Source organism: Plecotus auritus (genome assembly GCF_963455305.1).
Source record: "Plecotus auritus genome assembly, chromosome: 1".
In the NCBI taxonomy this organism is placed as follows: Eukaryota; Metazoa; Chordata; class Mammalia; order Chiroptera; family Vespertilionidae; genus Plecotus; species Plecotus auritus.
Genome location: NC_137770.1, coordinates 186,339,115 through 186,359,280, shown reverse-complemented (window position 1 = coordinate 186,359,280; position 20,166 = coordinate 186,339,115). Strand labels below are relative to the sequence as shown.

The following is a 20,166-nucleotide window of genomic DNA, read 5'->3' as shown; positions in this document are numbered from 1 at the left end:
ACAGCAGGCTGTGTTCCTTCCTGGAGGTTCTATAGGATAATCTATTTCCTGCTCATTCACGTTGTCAGAATTCATTTTCTTGCAGTTGTAAGACTGAGGTCTCATTGTCTTGGTGGCTATAAACTGAGGCTTGTTCCCAGCTTCTAGAGTCCACTGCATTTCTGGCCTCATGTCTTTTTTCCATCTTCGAAATCTCGCAACAACTGTTGAATCCTCCTGACATCTCTCAGACCCACTCTTCTGCCTTTCTCTGCCTCTTTTAAGGACCCATATGATTGTATTGGGCTCACCTGGATAACACAGACTAATCTCATCTGAAGGTTCTTAACCTTAATCGCATCTGGTAAGGCCCTTTGCCATGTAAGATAACATGTTCCCAGATTCAGTGAATTAGGGTGTGGATATCTTGGACAGGGCAGGATTATTCTGCCTTCCACAGAGATTTATCAATAGCAAGTAATTACTATGGTAGTGTTAAGCACGTGGTACAATGGGTCTGATTGATAGTTTCAACAAATCCAGTAGAAGGAGACCTGAGAAGGCTTCTATGAAGAGAAACCATCTCAACTAATAAAATGATGGATCAGGAGGAGTTAATTAGCCAAAGGGTTTTCAGGTAGGGCATGGATATTCTAGAGAAGTATTTTGGTTAGTTAGGAACATCTCAGTTCACTGGATTTATTGTTTGTTCCCAAGTTTCAGGATTATTGGTCCCTTTCATTTTGTTCATATAAAAGAATACTCACTGTACAAGTCCATTTCTATCACTTGCACATTGTTGTTGTTTTTTCCTAATTTTCACTGGTGGTTTACAGGTAAAAGATACTTTTTAGAAAGTGGAAGTTTCTAGTGCCATATCATCACCAGTAAATAACTGATGCTAGTAAGTCACTGAAAGAAAGACCCTGTTCTACATTTCTGGCATGTCTCCTATGACAAAAACTTATTGATGACAAGCATGAAAGAGGAATACATTTTCCCCGAAGTAATAGCAGGAACAAGAAGTCAAATAGAAACAGTATATAATAGACTATAACCACCATAATAAAATTGTTTAGCAAAATTTGGTTATCATAACCTGAGAGAATTAAGCTTGTCACCTGCTTCTTATAAAGCTACTAACAAAAATTCTGGCAGCGACACAGGAAACATATACTCATAACAACAACACAATTCCCTCCTCATTGAGAGGCATTAACTGTGAACTGAGCACAATCATTTATGAGAATCAAAGGGCTTTTAGTTAATGAATGTTGCTACAGGCAACAAAAACTAAACTCACTCTCTCAGGTACTGTGCTTGCCCAGCAAAACCACAACCTCTTCTCTTGTTTACTCCAGTTCTCAGGTGAGAAACACTGCTAACTGCTAACAGCCGTAGAAAATGTTCAAAATTAAATGCCCCAACTCCTTAAGAGGTATTTGAACATTAGGAATAGGGCATACATTCACAACCATGGAAGGAACATGTCAGGGTGTCTAATATCAACTATATCTGTCAAGTCACCAAATACAATATCATCTTTTTTAGAAAGTAGAAGCACATGAATTATATGAAACAGAATCAAATAGGGTTAAAATGATGTGCCTACTCAGATGTTAACATAAAGCACATTTATGTATTTTTGCAAAATCACATTCTTATATAGATATTTCTTTGGTAAGAAATTAAAGGAATACTAGAGGCCCAGTGCATGACATTCGTGTACTAGGGGAGGGGGCCCCTCAGCCGGGCCTGCTCCCTCTTGCAGTCTGGGACCCCTCAGGGGATGTCTGACTGCTGGGGAGTGGGCCTAAGGCGGAAGTCGGACATCCCCCAAGGGGTTGGTTCTTAGTGCTGCCATGGAGGTGGGAGAGGCTCCCGCCACCGCTGTTGCACTTGCCAGCCATAAGCCCAGCTTCTGGCTGAGCAGCACTCCCCCTGTGAGAGTGCACTGACCACCAGGGGACAGCTCCTGCATTGAGTGTCTGCCCCCTGGTGGTCATTGTGCATCATAGCCACTGGTCGTTCTGCCATTCGGTCGATTTGTATATTAGGGTTTTATTATATAGGATACCTGAAAAGCTTCTGATCTTAAAACAAGTTTTTGAGCTAATAATCTGACTTCTTATCTGTCATACAATAAATTTTTTTCAATAAATAACAGCTACAGGACCTTCTAATTTTCATTTCCATAGTTTACTTTTTTTTTACTTAAGAATCAAGATTCTTACTTTGATCAAGATTCAACACTGAACTTTACCTATTTACAATGTTTTTACGTACTATTATTCTTATTTGGACTTTCAGATCATGTTGTTTTTCACTTCCTGAATTTAAACACCTGTTTTACTGTCCACAATTCATTAATTAATTCAAGCACGCTTAAGTTTTACTTGTGCAATCTTGAAAAAAACATTTCTTGAAAAAACATTTTAAAGCCAAAATTATAAGATTATAATTTTCAGGAAAGTATGATTTCTGACCTTAAGTATTTTATTGTATTTCATCAAGTTGTTGTCATGAGAATTAAAGACAATTTTTAAAATGTTTTATTGATTTTAGACAGAGAGGAAGGCAGAGAAAGAGAAACATTGATTGGTTGCCTCCCATACACACCTCAACCAGTGATCCAACCCAGAACATAGGTATGTGACCTGACTGGGAATTGAACCCACCACCTTTTGATGCATGGGACAAAGCTCCAACCAACTGAGTCACTCAGCCAGGGCTAAAGACAATTTCAACAAACAGGAAATAACTAAATAATCCTATAGAAATTTCAGTGAAAATAACTGCTATTGAGAAGCACCTACACACAGTAAAGCTAACATTTTATTTTTAATATCAGAAATTTAATCTTTCAAATTTTATTTTCTAAGTAGCTTATAGAATATACTCAATGAAGATTTGTTTTATAAATTGGTGACTGGTTAAATGTGTAAAATTTGGAGAATAAAAATACTTTAAAACTTTTCTGGTATAATTATTCATGTTATTAAATACAAAAGCTAGGACTATTTCAGTATAATTTCTCTTAATTGTGGCTGTGTAATCTTTTCTAATTAATTTAGCCTTTCCTTAGTACTTTGTTGCTATGTGTAATTGATTACTATTCCATACTTCATATGTGTGTTTTTTTCAGTTACATACAAATTGATTTTCACATAATTTTTTTTGCCTTTTAAATTTATTTCAGTGTTCAGTAGGTTTAGAAACATACAATAATTTTTGTATGTGTTTTGGAAATTCTAGAACCTAAAGATCAATATTGCTCATTGATCTTTAGGGTCTAGGATTTCCAGGAAAATATTTATCCATGTAAACAACATTTACAGCTTTGTCTTAGAACCAGATTAAATAATATCAAGATGCTCAAGCAATCCATCATTCTATTTAGCATAATTTCTTTTTCATAATATTTTTGTAAGTCTTTCATGCATCATAAATACTTTTAGAAACTTGCTAACAAGGTATATACATGTAGAGACTCTACATTTTAGCCCTTCATAGTAATAGCTACTATGAAGCCTATACAAGAAAGATGATTATAAATCATCTTTCTTGTATAGGCTTCATAGTAGCTATTACTCATTTCTTAATATACCATTGTTCAAACCTTGTTGTTTAAAATTCTTCGTATTGTGTTACCTGTATTTTATATTGTAGTCATTGCTTATATTTTGGAATGGACATACCTTCCATTTTAAGTGCTTCATATGTATTATAAATATACCTTAAAAATATGTTTTGTTTTTTCTCATTTTTTGTTTTTATAACAAAATTATTGTTTCATTTTGTTTTGTTTTGAATTTTTAAATTTTAAAATATTCACTTTATATTCTAAATAGTTCTGAATAGTGTGCAGGGCCCTTTTTCTTTCCTTCCTTTTTTTAAATGCTATTTTTAGAACTGTTTACAATTCTTGGTTTATGATCAGCCCATGCTTTCTAATACAGGATATATTATTATGTGCTTCATTAGTGGGAAGTGGCCTCTTCTCTTTTTGTTGAGAATTAGTGTCATAGTATAATAATTAAGGTATATCTTAAATTCCTATTTTCATTTGCCTTAGTGAGCTCCAAACCTCTCATTATCATTATATTGTTATTATAAACTATTGTTGAATGTTGTAGCTATTATTTCATATTGTTCCTCATTTAAGAATCTCATAAAATCATTTCTCTGTAGTCAATTTATTAGTTTTTATAAGCTCAAAACACAGACTCTGAAATTTAATTACTAGAAACCTAGTAACAGTCGTGACCTAAGATGAGGTATTATTTACTAAGGCAGAAAGCCCCAAGTCCTTTATTTTCATACAAGATTAAAACTAGACCTAGCAGCATTGCATACAAGAGTCTGTAAACTGGAAACAGCGGTAGTTCCCTCATGTCTTTTGTCCAGAGAAACTCAGATTCATGGTTCTGGTGTGTTCAACACCACAATTGATTTCTCCCTTCAATCTTACGAATTAAGAAAGTGATCACCATCTATAAACTATAGACATCTTTAAAATTACATAAGTGTAGTCAAGAGGTATTTTTATTACTACATGTTATTAGTGTTTGGCCTCAAAACTTTTTATCTTTTTTAGAGATATCTAAAGTTTACATTGTTAAAATCATGTATCATTTATTATTGTTTATTGCTTTTTTCTCTAGGTCTAAAATCTAGAAGCATTAATGATCTGGTAAAGGATATAGTTAAAGAACAATTTAAAATTTTCCAAAATGACATAGAAGAGACTATAGCACAGCTCTTCAAGACTGTATCAAAACTCTCAAAGGATCTTGAAGACACCAAACACATAATTCAACAAGTTAATGAATCTGTGGTTTCAATAGAAGTCCAGCAAAAGTCTGTTTTAATGCAGGAAAATAGACCCACTTTGACTGATATACTAGATCTGAAAAATCACATTGTGAATATGAGGCAAGAAATGATTTTTACATATGAGAAGCCTATTAAAGAACTAGAAGCAAGGCAGACTCATTTAGAAAGTGCTCTGGAACGGGAACACTCAAGGAACATTCTGTATTATGAATCCTTCAATAAGACTCTTTCTAAAATGAAGGAAGTACATGAACATCTTCTGTCAATGGAACAAGTATCACATGAGAAGAATGTTCCAGCTGCAGAATCAGTTAGCAATAATGTCACTGAGTACCTGTCCACTCTACATGAGAATGTAAAGAAGCAAGGTTTGATGATGCTGCAAATGTTTGATAATTTGCACACCCAAGACAGCAAGATCAACAATCTCACCATCACTTTGGAAATGGAAAAAGAATTTGTCAAGAGTGAATGGGAAGACGTGTTATCCAAGTGCAGAAATGATTTTAAATTTCAAATTAAGGATGCAGAAGAGAATTTACAAGTTTTAAACCAAACATTGGCTGAGGTAATCTTTCCCATGGACAATAAGATGGATAAAATGAATGAGCAGCTAAATGATTTGACTTTTGATATGCAGATCCTTCAACCCTTGCTTGAGCAGGGAGCATCACTTGGAGAGACACTAACATTTGAACAACCAAAAGAAGCAAAAGCTACAAGGAAGAAAGTGGAAAATCTGATTAGTGCTGTCAATAGTCTAAATATTCTAATCAAAGAACTTACAAAACGACACAACTTACTTAGAAATGAAGTACAGAGTCGTAGTGATACCTTAGACAGACGTATCAATGAACATGCCTTAGAAATGGAAGATGGCCTAAATAAGACAATGACCATTATAAATAATGCCATTGATTTCATTCAAGATAACTATATGTTAAAAGAGACCGTGAGTACAATAAAGTGCAATCCCAAGTTCCATGATAAATGTAGCCAAAATATGGAAACTATTTTGGCATTCATTCCTCAGTTCCAACATTTGAATGATTCTATTCAGATTTTGGTCAATGACAATCAGAGATATAACTTTGTTTTGCAAGTTGCCAAGGCCCTTGCAGATATTCCCAAAGATGAAAAATTAAGTCAGTTCAACTTCCAAAAGATTTATCAAATGGTCAATAAAACCACTTCCCAACTGATAAAATACCAGGAAAATATGAATCATTTGGAGGAAAAAATGCTCTCAGCCACAAAGATTTCCATAAATTTTGAAACTCGGTTGCAAGACATTGAGTCTAAAGTAACCAAGTTGCTCATACCTTATTATGTTTTACTAAAAAAAGGCAATGTGGCCACAAATGAGAGAGACCAGGCTCTTCAACTGCAGGTATTAAATTCTAGATTTAAGGCACTGGAAGCAAAATCCATTCATCTTTCAATTAACTTCTCTTTACTTAACAAAACTCTCTATGAAGCTTTAACAATGTGTCATAATGCTTCTACACGTATATCAAAACTGAATGATACCATACCTCACTGGATAAATGATTCCCTACCAGATATTCAACTTCTTCAGAAAGGTCTTACAGAATTTGTACAGTCAATAATTGAAATAAAAACTCAAATTGCTCTATCAAATTTAACTTGGCATATAAACCAATCATTATCTAGTAGTATTGCAAATGTTTTCAAGTCTCAGAAGCAAGTAAAATCATTGTTGAAAAAAAACAATGCGCTTAAGAAACCAGCAGTGAATGTTAGCACTGTCCTGATCGGCCGAACCCAAAGAAACACAGACAACGTTCTATCTCCTGGTAAGTTATCATTGAAAAATCACTTTCAATCTCTCTATCTATTTAAATGTTACTTAGTAGATCTGTATGGTTTAGCAACACCATAAGATATAAAAGGCGGTTGCAAAAGAATAAAAAAAAAGAAGTTGCTGGAACTTGGGTAAATAGTTATGTAATTCTAAGATCATTGAAGTATTATTTGAATCTGATCCTATCCTATGTAAATTAGGCATCATTACAAAATAAGTGCTCACAGTATATACATATATTGTCTACATGTCTCATAACTTTTTTTCTGACAAAACTCCTGTAAAACAATCAAATTTGCTCCTGTAGAACATTTTTTTTGAATATGTATTAACCATGAGCTCCTTGATGAGTAAGATAAGGATATGTCTTATTCATTTTGGCATTACCTGGCAAAATGTCTGTTATACAATAGGAACTCTGTTGATTGAATGAATGAATGAATGTATAAGTAAGCAGGAATTCCATTTCTGTAGATCACAGAAGGCCATGAATGCCCCACTAAGTATCTTTAGTTTATTCAGGCTGCCATGAGAAAATACCATAGACTGGGTGGTTTATAAACAAAAAATATTTATTTCTCACAGTTTTGGAGCCTATGAAATCCAAGACCAAAATGCCCGCCTGGTTGCATTCTAGAGAGGGCCTTCTTTTTGGTTCACAGCTGGTGACTTCTCACTATGTTCTCACATGGTAAAAGCAGTGAGGGATGTCTGTGGGGTCTCTTTTATAAGAACTCTAATCCAAAAACACCAATTCAAAAGAATATGAACCCCTGTGTTCATAGCAGCATTATTTACAATAGCCAAGATCTGGAAACAGCCCAAGTGCCCATCAGTAGAGGAGTGGGGTAAAAAGCTGTGGTACATTTATACAATGGAATACTACACAGTGATAAAAAAAAGAAGGAAATCTTCCCTTTTGCAACAGCATGGATGGACCTGTACTAGTAGATTATTACCTAAGTGAAATAAGCCAGTCAGAGAAAGACAAATACCATATAATCTCACTTATATGTGGAATCTAATGAACAAAACAAACTGATGAACAAAATAGAAACAGAGGCATGGATACATGAAGCAGACTGACAGCTGCCAGAGGGGATGAAGATGGGAAGACTGGATGAAAGAAGAAAGAAGGGATTAATCAAAGAACATATATGCAAAACCCATAGACACAGACAACAGTGTGGTGATGGCCAGAGGGAATGAGGGGCAGGGGCTGGGCAGAGGCTTACAAAGAGGGGGAAATGGGACATATATAATAGTCTCCATGATAAAAATAGGTAAATAAATAAAAATAAGCAACAACAGTAAATAGTAAAAAAGGGCTGTTAAACAAAACAAAAACAAGAATTTAATCCCATTCGTGAGGTCTTCACCCTAATGACCTAACATACGCATGGATACATGAGCATCTCCCAAAGGCCCCAGCTCCAAATATCAACTTCGAGGTTTAAGATTTCAACATATTAATTTTTTTTGGGGGGGACACTCAGATCATAGCCCTTACAAGGCATTTAGACATGATTTTGTACAAAGTGGTCTTTGAAAATGTGGCGCAGAGGCTTGGGTGCAATAAGAACAGTCTCAGAAGCATGGAGCTAGCAGTAGTAGTGTGTAGCCTGACTGCAAATCAGGAAGTTAGAAATACCAGCTAGCACATTACTGGCAAGAGCAATAAGAGACATATCAAAGGAAGAGGTAGTTGAACAGTGGTGAGAAATGTTGTTAAAGTAAAATCAACAGAAACAGAAGAGGGACAGTAGAAACATTAATGTTCTGAGGCTCAACCAATTATGATTCTGGTCCTAGTTGTTTCAGCAAGTTTCTGTAGATCCTTAAGTCAGTTCATCTCTCCGAAGAAACTGTGTTTCTTCCTTTCAAGTGATGAGAGTGCAGAAAATGTTTTATTGAGCTTATTGGTAGAAATATGTTGCAGACTGCATCACTGCAAAAACTGTGAGCTGTTCACAGCTTGAATGCTGGGCACTTGGGGAAGAAGAGAGCTAGAATATTTTAAGGTTTTGAACTTGGGAAATGAGAGAGTAGCAGTACCATTAACAGATGTTTATAAACACTGAAGAAGGGGCATAATTTTGGGAAGAAAGAGAAATTCAGTGCAATGCCTATAAACTAATAGTCTCGCTGATGAAAGAAGTGTTTTAGGAATATGTTTGGCATGTGAGTAATATTAAATAATTTTTCCACAGTGGAAAGAAGAGCTACTGATTCCTACTAAAGAAAATGGCAGTGTTCCCCTCATAAACAGGATGGGGCAAAAGTAGGTTTGTAGTTGTGAGTATGCGAAAATACAGAATTCATTCTTGTATTACTATTTATTATTGTGTTATTTTCCTTATGAACAACTATAAACCTACTTTTGCCTCCACCGTGTATATTGTATATCTGTTGTTAAATTATATACTCAGTTGGGTAAATTTTGTTGCCTTTTAATTACAAAGAGTGATCTTTATCCTAACGTAAGATGACTCATTTAATCTCTGAAAGCTTTTATAATAATATTTAAAATCACAAAATATACAAAGTTTGTCTCTTGACTATTTAAATTATTGTATTTATTTATGTTCCCTTTAAATTAATCTGACCCAGGAGAACTAACCTTGTGCAGTGGAATCAGAACAAATGATTTAGATGTATATGCTTCTAGGAGAAAGGTAGTACTTCAATATTCAGATGTTCTATGATAATGCTTTTAGGAAAAGTAATAAGTTGTTCTTTTTCTATACTATTTTAATCCTTGCTCTTCCTGTGATTACTGCAAATGAGTTTCATTTAAGCTCTATAGGATATGCAATCATATACCAGGCAAACTGCATCATTTTTTCCCCCTAAACTAAAAAATACCTGGATCTATGCAGTATGTATAAAATTTTGAATATTAATTCAAAATTAATGGAGTTAAAAATTTAATAGGGCATAAGAACCTGTAGACTTTTATAGTGTAAAGAATACATCTTAGGCGCTTATAATTTTGGGGCCTAATGGGCTAATAATTAGCCTAGCTCTGATTCTTTTTTGCAATGATGCCCTGATAAAATTACTTCCTGATCTTGGCTTATAATTAATAATTAACAGTTCTTTATTTTTATTTCAGTAAAGATAACAAAAAACAATGTTAGGGCAATAAAGATATATTGACCTACTTTAATGTTTTGGGTAGATATTCACTTTTTGTAGGACCAGCAACATAATTTTAAGTGGGTACATAGATATTCATGCTCATTAAGCCAGCCCTGTTTCTATGGGCTTAATATTGGTCAGCAAACTCATTAGTCAACAGAGCCAAATATCAACAGTACAAACTGAAATTCCTTTTGAGAGCCAAATTTTTTAAACTTAAACTTCTTCTAACGCCACTTCTTCAAAATAGACTCGCCCAGGCCCTGGTATTTTGTGGAAGAGCCACACTCAAGGGGCCAAAGAGCTGCATGTGGCTCGCGAGCCGCAGTTTGCCGACCATGGGGCTATAACACTGGTGGCATTCATTAGGCAGCTGAGCAGGTAAAATCTATTCACAGTGATTAAACCAGTGAACTCAGGCTACGTTCTCACAGTGGTCGGCAAACCGCGGCTCACAAGCCACATGCTGCTCTTTGGCCCCTTGAGTGTGGCTCTTCCACAAAATACCAAGTACCCTAATTAAGTTAATAACAATGTACCTACCTATATAGTTTAAGTTTAAAAAATTTGGCTCTCAAAAGAAATTTCAGTCGTTGTACTATTGATATTTGGTTCTGTTGACTAATGAGTTTGCCGACCACTGTTCTACAATAATAAATAAATTGCAAAACCAACTACTTCCTTTGATACCCTATTTAATACCTGGGTGGAACATACTGATATTCTGGATAAATTTGGCTGTATTTTCTTTGACTTTTGCTATTATTTTATAAATACCATGCAGCCACATTGCTCCCCTACATAACTAACACCACAAGATAATTATCATCTTACAAATTTTACAATAATATTATTCAGATTATAGCCACTATCATTTGCAGAGTATGTGCAATTTGTAGGAAGAAAAATCATATAAACATGTTTTTAAAAGATAAAATATGTTTAATTTTAATACTTTATTTTGAAGCCTAGTTATAGTATAATAACATAATATTTGATACTATTTAGTACTTAGTATATCCCAGGCACTGTATAAATTATACTCTACACATTACTTCATTTAATAACACCTATGAGCTAACTATCATTATTCTTATTTGAAGATGAGTAAACTAACCCTCCGATGGGTGAATTAAAGTTATCTAAGGTCATGCAGCTAGTAGGTGATTGAGCCTGACTCCTGTTCAGTTGGACTCAGGGCTCAGTCCTCAACCTCTGTACTCAAAGAGATTGTGGAGTGTATTCAGCTGCCTTTCTCTTCCTTTTGCTTCTGTTGGACTCATGGTATCTGTTCAAGAGTCGGACCACATCTGAATATTCCATACAGCGAGAATTGATATTCCCAGGGAATTTCTTCTCTAGAGGATCCAAATACGGCCCCTTGTTTCTGCATTGACCAGGCAGAAATAAAGGTGTTACTTCTCAGTTTAACTTTTCTATGGTTTGGCCAGTAGGAAGTTGTCATTGAAAGTCACCACCAATTATTCACAGAAGGGCAAAATTAGAGTATTCATCCCTATCATTTCCATTTGAGCCATTCCTACATTCAGATATGCTAATTATGATCTTCCTAGGCCAATGATGATAAGCTGCTCTGGTTGATTCACTAAATATTTGATTTTTTTCTAAACAATATTCCAATAGACATCAAGAGGGTTTTAATTCATCTTTGAAGATTTGTTTGTATAGCAATTGGCAGACCTGTCCCTGCAGAGAGAGTTTGGCTGCTTGCCTTCCAAGAGGAGCTGAATCCTGCTGTAATATAACGTCAGCAGCGTCATTGCTGAGGATACCAGGCTCCTGCTGGGAGACCATTGACCATTTTATTTTAACCATTTCCCCCAAGATATATCAAATGTATTTGGCACTCCTTAATAAACCTCTTTTATTCACAATAATCCCTTCTCTTCTAAGGAAGATTACATTCTATAAAAAGATTTGGTCACATACCAAATGTAACTTTTAAAATTATAATTGCTGTGAATATAAGCAGTTTAAGAGAGAAAAATAAGAGCCTAGTGAATATTTAACTGTTTTATATGACTTTGAAACCATTTCTAATTTCTGTGACTCTGCATAAAGGCAGTTGGGATGACTAAAGAGCACTGATTTTGGAACCAGGAAACCTAAGTTCAAGTCCTGCCTGGCAACATATTTATTTGTAATAAATAATGATAGCCTCCCTCACTAATCTGTTGGAAACTGCTCTGCTCTAAGTAAGGATCAGTTATCTGCCTTCTGCAAAGTTATTGTTTAAATGAAGAAATAAAAATTATGATCTTGCCCTAGCCGGTTTGGCTCAGTGGATAGCCGTCGGTCTGTGGACTGAAGGGTCATGGGTTCGATTCCGATCAAGGTCACATGCCCAGGTTGTGGGCTCAATCCCTGGTGGGGGGGCGTGCAGGAGGCAGCCAATCAATGATTCACTCTCATCATTCATGTATCTATCTCTCTCTCCCTCACCCTCTCCCTTCCTCTCTAAAATCAATAAAAATATTTTTAAAGAATTATTATCTTTATGCTAAAGCAGAACTAAGCAATAAAATATAAATTAAGGGTTAATTAAAATAAATAATAAATAAAAGTAAAATAATATATAAAAATGTTATATATGACATCTACACTAATAAAAGAGTAAGATGCAAATTGACTGTACCTTTGCGATGCCCACCAGCCAATCAGGAGTAAGTATGCAAATTAACCCAATAAAGATGGTGGGTTAATTTGTATATATAGGAACCAAGCGGCTGGTGTCGGGGCAGGATGCACCGCCCCAGCTGCCCCAGCCACTCCAGGCCTCTGGGCAGCGTGGGGAGGCGGAAAGGCAGCTCCAGGCCGTAGCGAAGGCAGTGCTGGCAGCCAGGGGAAGGAAGACCCATTCTTACATGAATCTTCATGCATCGGGCCTCTAGTATTGTGTATACTATAAATAAAAATAAGAATGAAGTAGAAAATATCAATAAAATGTGCCCCTTCATTTTATTTATCAGAAACCTATTGAGGAAATTCTGAATGAGTACTGAGTAATACTGAGTGGATAGAGTGGTAAATTAAACACAGTCTCTCTTCTCAATGGAGCTTATACATTAAGCAAGTAATTATAATAAGAATGGCAAATGTTAGCAAAGGCAGAGTGATTTGAAAATGTAGGGAGCTCTCCAATCATTTCAAATTTAACATGAACATTTATGAAGTATGGAAGTAGGATTAATAGAAAAGTGTAATTTGAGCACATATCAGGGGTCAGAAAGCAAAAGCCAGAACAAATTGAGACTTATGAAACATTCCAAGACAATGGCAATGTAATTTTAGTCATGTTCAGAGCAGGGGAATAAATTTTGAAAGATTAGTTATACTACTTGCACAAGATAGTAGAATGTTGAGTTGGCAGAACTGTTCTACAAGTTGCACTGATCTGCATTAAGGAAAATAAATGGACTGGGAAGAGTTGAAGAGGGTTGAAGCCCAAGGTGGAGAAGTGGTGGGAAGTGTGCTTGAAATGAGTCAGGTCTCTAGAAAACCATGCCAGTGACATCATGCCTCCTGTAAGCTACAAAAACACAGGCAGTATCAAAAACACTAACTCATATCTCCTCTTAAAGTTCATACAATCCTGGCGACTGAGAAATTCTTTATCATTATTTTGCCTTTGGTTTCTAGTTTTACAGACATCATAGGTATATTGAAAGAACTTTGTTTCAGTCATTTTCCTTCAGATAATCTAATAATTTTGATTATTTTATAAAATGCATAATATATAAAATATGTGTAATTTTAGAATACTTGTAAAATTATAATATGAATCATCAACACTTTTAGTGTTTCGATGTTTGAAGAAACATCATGAAATTTATAGATAGCTAAATAAATTGTTGCTTTTTGCTTAAACTAGGCAGTTGAAATGGCTATGAAAACTCATTCTAAACCAAGATTCCACAAATAACTATTGAAATTGCACAATAAATATGGATTGGTGATTTTAAAATACCCTGTAATTTTTGAGAAACTGTGAAAAAGGGATAACGTATTGGATAAGACTGATGTGATTATCTAGTTAATCTTTCATTACTTTGTTTATTCAACTTCAGGAAGACATTTAATACTTTTGTATGTCAGGTGCTGTGCTATTCAGTAGGGACACAAAGTTTAAGAAATAAAAGACCTGAGCCCTGACCTCACAATTGCTCGCACTCGAGTTGGAAGTGAGAAGGACATGGGAGCAATTACACTATAGTGTGGCAAATTTAATAAGCAAATTTCCGAGGTCAGACGATAAGAGAACTATATATAATTAAGCCTTTTGACTGGGATAGGGAAGATGTCAAAAAGAAAATGATGCTGTATTTAAGTCTTATTTTTGTTGTTAATTCAAGGACAACTTGCCTGTTGAGCACAAATATGCACAGAAATTTATAAAGGTACCTAACCATTTTTAAGTATCTTAGAAATCAAGTAGAAAAATGCAAGTCAGGTGATTCACAAAAGTAGATTTGTAGCTTGTATAACAAAGTACAAACAGTTTCAATTGACAAATCAGTGCCAACCAATCTTTAGTTGTGTGTTATAAAGCTGTGTACTTGACACTGATTCATAAAATATTTGTATTGATGACTTGGATGAACACATAAAACATAACTTAGGGAAATATAAAAAAGCTGGGAGCGGTGGCTAAGACATTGCATATAGAATTAAAACAAAGACTAGATATGATAAGTCAAATGTAATAAGATACATTTAATTATCAATAATAATTGTGAATTCTTGTTAAAATGAATTAAATAAATATGGAATTTGAAAGACTATCTGTGACATCAGAACATAGAAGTTTTGTTATGACACAATGTGATTCAGGTACAAAAATAAACAATGAACATTTAATTCTTATGGAACATTAACAGATGTGTAAGGTCATTTCTTTATGGTAATTGTTACCATAGCTTGCTCTGATTTAGAGTCAATTCACAGTATGTTCAGTTCTGGGAAGCATAGGAATACTTTATGCATTGTAATGTGGATTATATTGGACTCAGAGACCAGAGGTACCTAAAACATTAAGGAAGGCAAGAAAAGCAACTTAAAACACAAGCAGCAGAAGGGTGCAGAGCAGTGGGTGAGGTACCCCAGCAGATAATCTATAGGCACAATGACAGATATCCTAGAAGGCAAACCAGGCATGGTCTCAGCAAGTTTGAGCTACTACAGCAATAGGAGAAAGTGCAGGCCCCAATTGGATCAAGTGGATTTTTACTCTAGATGAATGACCCTACAAAGGAATTGAAATAAATGGCAAAATGGCACCCTCTAAAATGACTCAAGGAAGGAGAACAAGGCAAGATCCTGTTTTAGGGGTAATGGAACACAAGGGCAAGAAAAATGAAATGTGCTTCCTGAACATTAAAGAAAAGGCAATGGCCCTGGTCCTGGAGAATCACAGTAGAATTAATAGCAATGCAGATTTCTTGGTTTCTGAAATTGATCCCTGATTCATGGGTAGGGTCAAGTCTACAGGTGACAGTGGCATTTTCCCATCTGGGAAAATAAGAATTACAGAGCTAATCAGGTTACATAAATAATTCAGTATTCCCTCAACTCCACCTCACAGTTGATTCATTTCCAGTGAAATACCTTAATTGAATACAATCCTGTGAGTTGATCACTGTGCTAGATTTAGAGAATGTGAAAAGAGACAAAGCCAGTGCTTTGACATAAAGAATTCACATTTCTATAGGTAATGGAGAGTCATTAAAGATTTTTAAAGCCAGCAAATAATGGGCTTGGTTTTAGAATGATAACTAACAGCAAATGGAAGGGTTTAATAACCTATTCACATGGTTGCAGAAATCTAGGCTGGTTTAAAACATTTGTTAAAACACATTACACATGTAATATTTTTATATGTATCTTTGTTGGGAAAATAGTTTATGGGGTATTTCAGAGAGTATACCAAAATAATTTAAATCAATTTCTAATTGCATAAGTAATATATATTTTCTTTGCCAAAACTTCTAGTCATACAAGTCACATTTTATGTGAAATTTAATTATTTAAATATGAAGCAGAATCTCTATAAAGTATCTATAGATCATACTTCTTGAGAAAAATGTTCAACAAGGCAAATAACCCTAAATTTAAAAATTGTTGAAATGAGTAGATTGTAAAGTATTTACACTATTGCCACAAGGTGGTGCCCTAGTGATAACTGTGGCCAGTAATAGTGTTCTTCCCACCTTTTCTCTGCATTTACATAATTATGTATTATGTTTATAACCATATTCAGAATTTGAGGCTTTCTAAATAAGTGAAACTCTAATGAGTGAACTGATTGTCTTCAGTAAATCAAATGTGTTGAGGAATCTGCCTCATTCTTTAACTGCTGTCTAATATTTCTTAGTGAAAATATATTGTAATTCATTTAACGAGTCCCACATCACTGGTCATTTAGGTGTGTTACAATTGTTCACTAATGCAAATGATGGCATAAAGAACATTCTTAAGCAATTATCTTTGTATACTTAGGAAGTGTGTCTAGACTAGAGTATATATTTACCAGAAGAAATTTCTGATTCAAAGCAAATTAACCTTTTAAATTCTAATAAATATGGACCCAATTGTCCTGTTCAAAGGTTCTAACAATTTAAGCTCTAGCCAGCATTCTGTAAAAATGCTCAATTTCTCTTATTTCACCATGATGGGATGTTTTTATCTTTTTAAATATTGCCACCTGTTATAAAATGGTGATGGTGGTATCATTCCTTCATTAATAATATGGTTGAATAGCTTTTAAAATTTTTCGTGAGCTTTCATGTTTTTGTTCAGTGATTTGTTCATATCATTTGCCCATTTTTTCCCTTTTTTAAGAGGTTACTTTTTTTTTTGTCAGAACTTTTCATATGTTATGGATATTAGTCATTAGATTATTGTGTCTACTATTTTGTTTTCTCTTAATCTGTCACTTATCTTTGAATTTTGATAATGGTGGCTTTTATTGCAAATGAGTTTTAATACTTTTGTGGTCAAACTTAAAAGATTTTTTCTATATAGCTTCTGATTTTTGTTTTGTTTGGCTTTGAAAGAGATTTCCAAAATTTAAAATCTCTACATAGATATTTTTTTTACTTAACAGTAATGCCATTATATGAGGTTTTTTTTTAACATGTAGTATTTTGTACATGTGGAATTTATGTTTTTATGGATATCCAAATATCTGCACACAATGTATTGAATAGACATTTTGCTTCTCCAATGACTTGAAATATTACCTTTATCATGTACCAATTCCAAACACACGTGATTCTGTGACCAGATATTCTATACTGTTCTACACTGACCAAATATTTCCACACAAATAAATGGATCACAGAATTATTCCCACTTCCAAGAAGCAGGAAAGAGAGCTCGAAGAGTTAAGGGATTTGCAAGAAGTCCCGTGACTATCCTGGTGGCGGCTGGACCTGGGAACCCATTTTTCTTATTTCTTAGTCATCAATATTTTTCTGATTCTGCTGCAAATTATAACTTGAAACCAACAGGAAGTAGGTAACATTTACCCTCTTTTATGTGACTCTTTTTTTCAGTAACAGAAGAAGCGTGTAGTAGGTCCCCATGCCAAAACGGGGGCACGTGTATAAACGGGAGGACTAGCTTCATCTGCGCTTGCCGGCACCCTTTCACTGGTCACAACTGCACTGTCAAGCTGGTGGAAGAAAACGCGTTAGCTCCAGGTAAGGCAGTGCACGCACCGGTGGGTTCATTCAGTGTCTTGTGCAAAAACATTTTTAGAAATATTTACGAAGGAACACTTAGCCTGCTTAATCTGGCCTCATTTGAGGATTAGTTCCTTTTACTTCGGAAACTTACTGAATAATGCAAATTTACAAGTGGAAATGTCTTTTCTTGTCAGATAAATTCATACTGATGTACACTTGTTGAAATTTTCGATATTGGTATAATAGAGGCAACTTTTCCCCTCCTTGTGCATCCTAAAGAAAATCTCTATCTCCTTAAACAAGTTGTTAAACAGTACACCTTTGATTCCTATCAGACCTGGCCATTTAAATGAAACTTTCATAAGTGCTTATCACTACAGCATATCTTCCATGAAGGTCAAGCTAAGAGTGCCTTTTGATTAGGTAAGGACTGATAGCACATGCTCACATGTATTGAGTAGAATAAGGTGCCTTTTCTGTCCATTTACCTTTGTAATTATTGGTTGCTATAAATTTACTTGAAGAGTGTACCATTTCTGATTTCTTTGTACATTTAAAATGCATTCTCTTTAATGAGAGCAAAAAAACACTTCAAAGCAGGCTTTTAATATGCTGCATAGTGAAGAGTACATTTTTTTTTAGTCTATTTTTAAATCTCAGCCTTTGTTAGTACATTTGGCATTAATTACATAGAAAATTCCTTTTGTCTACTTCTCTATAGTGCATATGACTTCATTTGGTTTTCGTTTAGCCTCTAGAAACTGTTTGACAAGGTGCTGGAAAAATTGTTTCTGCATCATGTCAGCTTCAGTGCCTTCAAGGGGCCTTAAAACATTCTGGCATACCATAATAATCATAAAGTGCTTTGAATTCCTTTATCCCTGGAGAGATCAAAGCAATATGCAAATTAATCTTTGAGGCATTTTTATGAGGGAGGTAGAATGTTATTATCGTTCTAGTTCTGTCATGATCTAAACGGGGAAACTGAGGCTCAGAGACACTGCTTTCTGGTAACTCAGCCAAGAAAAGAGGCAGGCATTCAGACACACCTGCCCTTGTTAAATACAATGAATGACCTTTTACTTCTGCTAATCCTATTTGTAACTGAGACAGATGATAAAGATATGAGGAAAGGCAAAACAGGTAAAAACATAAAAATTAACTCATTCCATTTATTTCCTTTTACAGATTTTTCCAAAGGTTCTTACAGATACGCACCGATGGTGGCATTTTTTGCATCTCATACATATGGAATGACTACACCTGGTCCTATTCTATTTAATAATTTGGAGGTCAATTATGGATCTTCATATACTCCAAGAACTGGAAAATTCAGAATTCCGTATCTAGGGGTATATGTTTTTAAGTATACCATTGAGTCATTTAGTGCTCATCTCTCTGGATTTTTGGTGGTTGATGGGAGAGACAAGCTTACATTTGAATCTGAAAATATTAACAGTAAAACACATTGTGATAGGGTTTTGACTGGGGATGCCTTGTTGGAATTAAATTATGGGCAGGAAGTGTGGCTACGACTTGTAAAAGGAACAATTCCAGCCAAATTTCCTCCAGCTACTACATTTAGTGGTTACTTGTTATACCGTACATAAATTAGCGTGAAAGGCAGACTCTCACCCCTACTGAGAAGCAGCCAGTGTTTTTATTTACCTTTGCATACACATCTGCTGTTTCTAGTTTTTCCATTCAACATGAAAATCAGCTTCTTTTTTAATCTGAGTAAGACTGAGTTTGTTTATTTCACAAAATCATTTGAATATTTTTTAGATAACCTGAATATGAAGGGGTCCTTGCTCCTAAAGAGATTTAGTATAACAGAAAACGAAGTGCATGTATTAGCATAACTTTTTTTTTTCTCATGTGAAGTCATTTCAATGTAAAATAATATAAGACGGTAATCATTCAATATTGTCTGTCATAGTAGTCTTTCCAAAAAAAAACCCAAAAACATTAACTGTGTTATTCTCTGCATATATAAATTCAAATAAATTACTCTAAGATCGAGAAGTGTTTCTTTTTAATTTTGATATTTACTATTTACTGTTGAGTTGATCAGTCTTATATATTAAAATTTTCATTTGTAATCAAAATTAAGCAAGTTGAATTTGACCCTTGAAATATGCTTAACTATGTTCTCTTTCTATAATTAGAGTATAAAGTAATAATTGACAAATATTTGAACATTTACACCCAAGCCTAAGCATATGTAAGTGGGTCTTTTCCTTGTCTCCGCTATACAATCCTTACAGGGGGAAATAAAACCTTTCTCTTAGAGTGTCCTTATGCAGCAGCACATTCAGACCTGCCTGGACCTTTACATATACAGGGTACAAAATACTCGGAAATAATGCTATGATTTATGGGATGCTCACTATGCCCTGATTCTCTTCTAAGAAACTTACCTGTGGTATCTCCTTGATCTACCACAAAGACTCGCATAAGGTGGGTATTGTTGTCATTATTTTTATAGTTGAAGAAACTGAGACAGAGAGAGATTAATAAATAGACCAATTTCCACAACTCCTTCAGACTGAGGCAGAATTTAGAATGAGGCTATATCTTCTCCAGTACACACATCTACCCTTTCCATATATTACCTCCTACAGATATACCACAATTTATTTACTAATCCCTTATCTAAGGTCATTGAGATTGTCTCCA

General features: G+C 34.8%; 1 protein-coding gene across 1 annotated transcript in view; it reads left to right on the top strand.

The window, feature by feature from the left end:
* The window catches only part of MMRN1 (multimerin 1), a 43,675-nt gene extending 24,167 nt beyond the window's left edge, over positions 1-19,508 (top strand). Inside the window, exons 6-8 of the mRNA XM_080668469.1 lie at positions 4,644-6,632; positions 17,356-17,502; positions 18,676-19,508. Coding sequence (XP_080524595.1) covers positions 4,644-6,632; positions 17,356-17,502; positions 18,676-19,097 — 2,558 coding nt within the window. The 3' untranslated portion in view covers positions 19,098-19,508. The remainder of the gene's footprint in view (positions 1-4,643; positions 6,633-17,355; positions 17,503-18,675) is intronic.
* The last annotated feature ends 658 nt before the right edge of the window (positions 19,509-20,166 follow it).